Below are 7,940 nucleotides of genomic sequence, written 5' to 3'. Positions count from 1 at the left end.
CCTTCAGCCTGAGATCAGATACCAGTACTCTGCGCTCTGCAATGCTTTGCGCCAGGAATACTCCACCTACATTGACCCTGCATCTGCCCTTCTTAGTGCTTTCAGTGTCTTGCACCAGAAGCACGAGGCCCCCAAAGATTATTACTGGCGACTAAGATCTGCATATTTCCAGGGACGTGAGGCTCCAGGTCTGGAAGAGAACCCAACTTTCAAGTCCATCTTCATGCACAATCTGCATGGCTGCGTGCGTTCAGATGTCACCCTGCATAGTCGTACACATCAGCTTAGTATGAAAGAGATCAAGAGATTCGCACAGGCGGTTTGGCAGACACGCTTACGTCACGTGTCACGTGAGGGCAACAAGTTGCTTTGTGCTAAGAATAAGAGACCATATCACCGGCAGAATAGAGAACAGAGCCAGGGGGGTGAAGGTGGGACTCAACCACAGAGTAGGTTCCAGCCTGGAGAACTGATCGCTACCAGATCTGAACGGAACTCTCGGGATGGCCGTAGTCTGAGACAGAAGGGTAGGTATAATCGGAGTTCCTACGAGCTCCCTAAGGACTCCCTCGCTTACAGAGAACCCGATTCTGACTCCACATAGGAGTGGGGGTGTAGCCTCCATTCTAGAAACACAACAATGTCACTCTACCGACATGAATGTTTCCTAGTCCCTGTTTTGTGTTTTGACATTGGTAGGGAGACACATAATGTACATGTACATTTACACACCTACATGCCACAAACACCTTCCCACAGGCTTACTCCTGCCCAGGCTAGGAGTTAGCCCACAAATCTACACCTTATACTCTTCTCTTTCTCCCCTCCTCTTGTCTGTTTGTTTCATTTGTTTTGTTAAGGAATGCACCTTGAGTAGCAAAGCTTTGCTAATGCCTGGTTATGTTTTATGCCTAGCTTTAGACATAGTTAGACAGTCTGCCCAGACTTTGCCTCAGTGTCTGCCCAGACCGAATGCCTCTCAAAATGTATGGACTTTTTGCTCACTAACTATTTGAAAATTTGTCTCCTCACACATGGACTGTTGGCCCTATTTGCCCTAAAGACCGCGACCCGCAATCCCATTCTTCAGGACAAAGGGGGGATGTTGGGCCACGCAGGCTTAGGACAGTCAAACAATGGACTTGGGCCTGCACCTCTGTAAAAGCCTCATTTGAGTTATTCACTGAGATCACAAAGAGGCCTAAAAGGACTCTTAATCCCAGAATCCCCTGCAGTACTTCACACCTACGTGTGAAGTAAAGGGGGGACCGGAACCTCTCTCTCCTCATTGGAGGGGACCTGAGGTAGACCCCCATGGAGCAGGCCAGGCTACAAAACTCCAAGACTTCCATTGCTCGCTCTCTTTCACGCGCTGACCTTCGGTGCTCGGAGACCCAAGAAGATCTCCTGTTTCCTGCAACAATCTTCCTTTGTTTTAAGTTTTGGCGCGCAGGTAATCCGCGGCCGGCAGTGTTCTAAATTCCGAGCTCGGATTGTCCAGTGAAAGCATCTCAGTTTCTCGGAGAGCGTCAGACTATAACAGATTATCAGAAAGATAACGGTCTTATTCCGTCCTGCAACGAAAGGACATCAAAGGACATCTTTCCACTCGACGGAGAACCAACGAAGCCGCTCTCGCCGTAAGGGACCCTCGCCGCCATCAGACGCCTCTGCACCAGGACGGACAGAAGATCTGCTCCATCGCCGGACTCTTTTCCTTTCACCAATCGCAGACAAAGCGATTCACAAGTGAGGCTTAATTAGGTCTGGGCAGAATTAGCTTTAGAGAGTGTTTTTAACAATTGTTGATCAAAGCAGAAACTGTAATTTTTATCTTTGTTGGACCTGCGTCCTGAGTTTTAACTGTTTAAAACTCTTGTTGTTTCGGACCGCTGCGTCCTATATGTGTTTAGCGTAACAGCGTTATAACCGGGTACTACTCTTCTGATCAGAAAGGCCAGTGTAAACTGTATTAACCTGAATTCGGCTATTGGTTTGTTTCTGTGAATGAAGGGAATTACTCCGAGTTGTGGCGCTGGAGTCGGACTGTGATCCGGCCTCTTCAGGCACGCATTTCTCTTTTATTCTCTTTTATTTCCCCTCTACGAACATACACATACACACATATTCCTGTGTAAACGTACATCTGGAGACCAACTCCATCACCGCGCCATTACGCACAGAGATCTATACACTCGCGGCTATCCAGACGCCTCAGAGACACAGATTGTGTAGGGCCGAACTCAGTCTCTTTTAGACCTTAAGGCCACATTTAGGCCTTTGTTAGGTGTGTGCCATCGGAAGGGCGACCACGTGGGACGAAGTAATCTCCCCCCCCCTTCTCTCTCCCTTTCATCCACACGTGCACGCACCCAGGTCTCTGTTAGGTTTGCGCCATCGTGAACGACCACGAGGGTACGAAGCCATCTCCCCCCCTTTCTTCTTCCCTCTTTCTCTCTCTCTCTCTCTCTCTCTCACACACCACACACACACACACACACACCTACATTCACACCTCATCTACAAGCCTTTGCTTGATAATGTTTGTTGCTTAGATTAGTTTATAATAGTTATTTGTTTAATTAAGTTCATTGATTTTGGATTGATGTTGCTTTGTTTAAATAAATTCTGTTATAATTTAAGAGAGCAGTTGTTTGTGATTACTGGTGTATTTACATTGTGATATAAGCTGGGTGCGAAGGCTTTGTGTACGGATTTCACGCCTTCAATTTATTAAATATAGTTATTCATTATTAATAATATTAGTAATTAAATAACTAATTTGAGACTGATTTGAGTGATATTTTGGTTATATTTACCTGATTACAGGTTGGTGCCCCAAAACGAGATTAAACATAGTTTAATGATATTTTATTTATATTATTAATAATTAAGTATAATTATTAAAGAATATAACCAAAGTTGACTTGATACAACCCCAACAATACGTACAGCAGAACTCGGTCAAAGAGACACCAAAGACATTTCAGACAAATATAAACTTATTAAATTAATGTCTTCTACAGTCTTTTCCTCTTGATCTGAAGTTGGAAGTCAGTGAAGTTTAAAGGGTTAAAATAAACGTTATCACATAAATGATACGTCTCAATGATGAGCTGATCAATCAAATCAGTTTGTGTGTTTACGAGGACAAACCTCTGAACTATAAAGTCAATCAACAAACACGATGATGTGATTCTGTCAAATATGTCAAATATACCGTGTTGTCACTAAATAGGATGGTTTGTACTCGGATGAGAATCAATACATGAAGTATTTGATTATTTCACACTGACAGGAGAGATGATCAGAGGTGCAGAGTTTTTACCTCCATAATTCAGACTAGGACTGAAGTAAGGGAAGAGTTTCTCAGTGAAGGAGCAGTCTGTAAAGGAGTAGATCAGAGCTGCAGAGTCCACGTCATAAAAGGAGACCAGACCCTCCTCATAATCCACAAACACCCCCACCTTCTCAGGACGACACTTCAGAGAGAGACGGACTGGAGGGTCATCAAGGGCTTCATATTCATTTCCATTTCTCAACCATATAGACCACAAACTCTCCTCAGGACTCAGTGTGATTAATCCCTTCCTGTTGATGGACTCTCTGACCACTCCTAAAAACCAACAAGTCTTTCCTTTAACCTGAACCTCAAAGTAAAATCTGCCTGAAGAGAAACTCTGCTTTCCTAAAACACTAACACAAAGAGAGAATCTCTCTGGGTTGTCTGGAAGATTCTTTGTGACATCACCAAGATGAACTTGTTTCCCATCTTCAGACAGGATGAGATTAGGTTGTGCTGTATCAGGATCAAGAGTTACATCCACAGCATACTGCTGGACTCTCTTCAGCTCAGCTTGAACCAACTTCTTCATCTCTTCACTGAGAGTCTCCTCCAGCTGAGCCACAGCGTTCCTCACAGTCTCCTCATAAAGTGGTTGACAGACATTAACCTCTGTCCAGTCTTTGGTGGGTGGAGCAGAGTTAACAGACTGGACTCTCTGGATTAGATGGAGGTGGTCTTCAGAGCGTGAGAGCTGCTGCACCTCAGTGCTCCTCTTCATCAGCTCACAGATTTCTTGCTCCAGCTCTTTGATGAAAGCTTCGGCCTGTTTCTTTGTTGTTTTCAGCTTCTTTTCGATCGTGTCGATGAACTCGGCCCGGCCTCTCTCAACAGACTCCTTCAGAGCGGTGAAGACTCGAACACCTTCTGCCATCTCTCTGTCTGCATCGTCCTTACTGAGGTCCACTGAGTGTTTGATCTCTTGAATCTTCAGTCGTCTTTTCTGGATCATCTGCTGAATTTCAGCCTCTGTCTCCTCTAGCTCTGCCTTCTTTTCTTCATATTCTTCTTTCAGAGGAACAAACTCGTGTGTCTTGTGGTCTAAAACAGAGCAGAGCATGCAGACACAGGTCTGATCGGTCTTACAGAACAGCTCCAGAGGTTTATCGTGCTTCATACACATCCTGTCCTCCAGGTTCTCCACAGGGTCGATCAGCTGGTGTCTTTTCAGACGTGAAGCTGTCAGATGAGGCTCCAGGTGAGTCTCACAGTAGGAGACCAGACAGTCTAAGCAGGACTTCAGGGCCTTCAGTTTGGGTCCAGTGCAGACGTCACATAGAACTTCTCCTGGTTTGGACTCTTGTAGCTCTGAGCTGCTGCTGCTGCTGCTGGCTTCCTGCTGAGCTTTGTCTCTGAACTGACCAACCATCTCAGAGATGAAAGTGTTGACCCTCAGTTTAGGTCTATTGGTAAAAGCTTCCTTACACATTGGACACCTGTACTGGTCGCTGGTGTTCCAGTGTTCAGTGATGCAATTTTTGCAGAAGTTGTGTCCACATGGTATGGTGACAGGATCATTGAACACATCCAGACAGATGGAGCAGAGAAACTGATCCTCAGACCAATGATAGTTTGCAGCAGCCATATCTACACAGAGTGAAAGAAAGAATAAGATTTAATTAATTTACATGATTTATTGTTTGGAAACTGGAAAGAAGGGATGAAGGATTGACTGATCAAAGTTTGTTACAGATGTTCAGTTAATGATGCGAGTACATCCTTCTGTGGAGCCCTGTGTTGGTAAGAATGAAAAAACCATGCGTATTGCAGGCCTGATTCTAAAGTTCAGACTCGATTTGCTGAGGTTATTCTGCATGTTGTGCTCAGCGTCATGTGCCGGGTTAATCGACTAAACGTTTAAACGTCATCATCGCTAGTTTGCAACAGAATTATGAATCCACCAAACACATATTTTGTACTTAATAATAATAATAATAATAATGCATTTTATTTATGGGCGCCTTTCAGGTCACTTAAGATCCCCTTACAGACAAAGGTTAAAACAAGAACGCAATCAACTAAAGAAAAACACAAACAGCAATAATAAGAAGGGACAGAATAGGCAAATATATAATAATGTGTTTTGGTGTGTTTTATTTGAAGGTATAGTGACTGGGGAGATATGCGACCTGAAGTTTTTGAGATGAACAAACTGAGTGCGACCGGAGATATATGACTTGAACCAGGTGAGGGAGGTGCCAGTGAATCCGATTGAAGCTAGTCTGTCGGAGTTATTGCAGCTTTTTTGAAAGATGATGGAACAAGACCAGAAGTGAGAGAGGCCTGGATGATGTCGGTTATTAAAGAGGACAGAGAGGGTAGACAGGCTTTGATCTAGGTTACAGGTCGAATATTTGGATTTTTGAATGATACTAGAAATATCATCATTAGTTAGGAGTTAAAAACTGAAGAGGCTGGAAAGAGCGACTGTCTGCTACATGTTTTATGGAGGACATTTGCTGATGAATATTTTCGATTTTCGCATTGTAAAAGGTCATGAGGGTGTTACAGTGGGCAGTGGAGTATAGGTGCGAGAATATCAGGTGGTCGCAAGATGGTGTTTACAGTGGAAAACAGAGTTCTTGTTTTCCCTTCAACCGACCTGATGAGGTTAGCAAAATATACAGATTTGGCAGCGGAGAGAGCATCACGAAACAGGTTACTTGTCCGGCTGATGAGGCTGGATTTTTATTGGTTGTCATGTATACCGATCTCTGACAAATGTTGGCGGAGTGAGCTGTAGTTCAGATGGTATTACAACAGCAGCACAGCATCAGACAAACAGAAATATAGATCTCTCTGAGAGCAGTTGCAGCCATACGCACCAACGTTTACTCCTGGAAGAAGGCTGTGTGTAAACATGGCTGTGTGTATTTCATATGTTGGCTCCCCATGCTGGAGTCTAAGGTGTAATGCAGCCAACAGCCACTAGCTGATCCTGTAGCTTCGTTAATGGGCCTTCTCTCCTCACTCTACTGCTTGGATGTAAACAATAGGGTGAGCATATATTTAAAGCTCCAAATCGGGACACTTTAATTTTACCGCAAACCCACATGCATCTATCCACAGATCGGTGACCTGCACTGATCACACACGATGGCAGGTAAAGGTTTCCTCTTGAGCAGCTCGTTTAAGTTGGTTGCCAGCGGCGTTTGCTTGACTGAAGTAGATTGTAAAACGCAGCTTATTCATTGGCTGGTACTTTTCAAAGGAAGCTGTAACTCTCCTGCAGCTCTTTGGAAAACGCTGACTTCCTCTCAGTATGACAGCTCGCCTACCTGTCGTTACCCAGCAGGTCCCGTTAGCATGATAAGCTAGGCTAGCTAAGCGACAGCTGCAACTCCGAGATTGATTGACACATGTACAGACAAATCAGTGTCACAAGCATGGTGTGTTGTTTTGGTCGGTTAAAACCGGGACAGGGACTGTTCAAAACTGGGACTTACTAGTGTTTTGTAGATATTTGTGGGGACTCGGGACACTTGAAAAGGGGACGGTCCTGGTCAAATCTGGACATGTGGTCACCCTGGTTTGGACCAGTGATGTGATAATTGTGTTTCACGATTCAGGACGACAATATATCGCTGTATCTGTATTTTGTCCAACAACTCCTAATGTCCAAATTATGGGACAGAAATAATTCATGTTCTTTTAGTATTTGGTGAAGTAATCTTTTTTTTTTTTTTAAAGATTATTTTTGGGGCTTTTTGTGCCTTTAATTGAGAGATAGGACAGTGGATAGAGTCGGAAATCAGGGAGAGAGAGAGAGCGGGGAATGACATGCGAGAAAGGCCGGGACGCTCACTTGGAAGACTATAGCCTCCATACATGGGGCGCGCGCACTAACCACTGCACCACCAGCGCCCCTTTGGTGAAGTAATCTTGAATGAATGTGCAGTTTTTAACTCTGACCGAGCTGAGAACAACAAAGATCAATGTTGCTGCATTGTAAAGCTAGAGCGCCCTCTGCTGGTGAAACAGCTGATTTTGAACTTTGCTGTTATGCAGACAGATTCTTAGTGTAGGATTTTACTGCTGACAAATCTTTGCTGACAAATTTCACTTCCTTCTCTGCTTCCTTCAAATTAAAAGCCTCATTGTGGTTTCTCCATGTCAAGCTTTTACTGTGAAACAGCCAGAGGAAATAGAATTCAGTTTGGCTGCAGGATGTTATCAGTGAACAACAACGATATCAGGAAGTTAGAAATGAATTCAAGTCCAAATGAATGAATCTCAGTTACAGACACACACACACACACACACACACACACACACACACAGTTTAACAAGCTGGAGTATGAAGAGAGAGTGAAATGAAGAGTTGAGTGTAAATCCTGGTTGTTCAAAGTGTAAATATGATCAGCTGTACTCACCAGTGTTTGCAGAGACTCTGCTGTGTCGTTGACAAAGATTGGATGAAGTTAGTTTAATTTCTTTGAAGAGAAACGGAGACCTTTCTGGACGGCTGCGTGGTCGACACCCTGACAAACTTTAAGTTTCATTTCTTCAGAGTGACGCTGAAGCTCTCCTCCCTCAGCTGTGGCTCCTCCTCTAACTGCAGCTTGTTTCTTCCCTCTGAGTCACAGGGCTGTTGTGA

The 7,940-nt window shown here is 44.2% G+C and overlaps 1 protein-coding gene across 1 annotated transcript; it reads right to left on the bottom strand.

Annotated features, from left to right (window-relative positions):
* Positions 1 to 2,854: 2,854 nt before the first annotated feature.
* LOC109978007 (E3 ubiquitin-protein ligase TRIM21-like) lies at positions 2,855 to 5,042 on the bottom strand. The gene has a single exon (XM_020627602.3). The coding sequence runs from the start codon at positions 4,926 to 4,928 to the stop codon at positions 3,282 to 3,284; it is 1,647 nt and encodes a 548-aa protein (XP_020483258.2). The 5' UTR covers positions 4,929 to 5,042; the 3' UTR covers positions 2,855 to 3,281.
* Positions 5,043 to 7,940: the final 2,898 nt, after the last annotated feature.

The sequence above is a fragment of the Labrus bergylta genome, chromosome 1, assembly GCF_963930695.1.
Source record: "Labrus bergylta chromosome 1, fLabBer1.1, whole genome shotgun sequence".
Lineage (NCBI taxonomy): Eukaryota > Metazoa > Chordata > Actinopteri > Labriformes > Labridae > Labrus > Labrus bergylta.
Note: the sequence above shows the minus strand (reverse complement) of the source record. Positions and strands in the feature narration are given on the sequence as shown.

Coding starts and splice junctions, on each gene's coding strand:
- LOC109978007 (XM_020627602.3), bottom strand. CDS start 4,928: ATGGCTGCTGCAAACTATCATTGGTCTGAGGATCAGTTTCTCTGCTCC.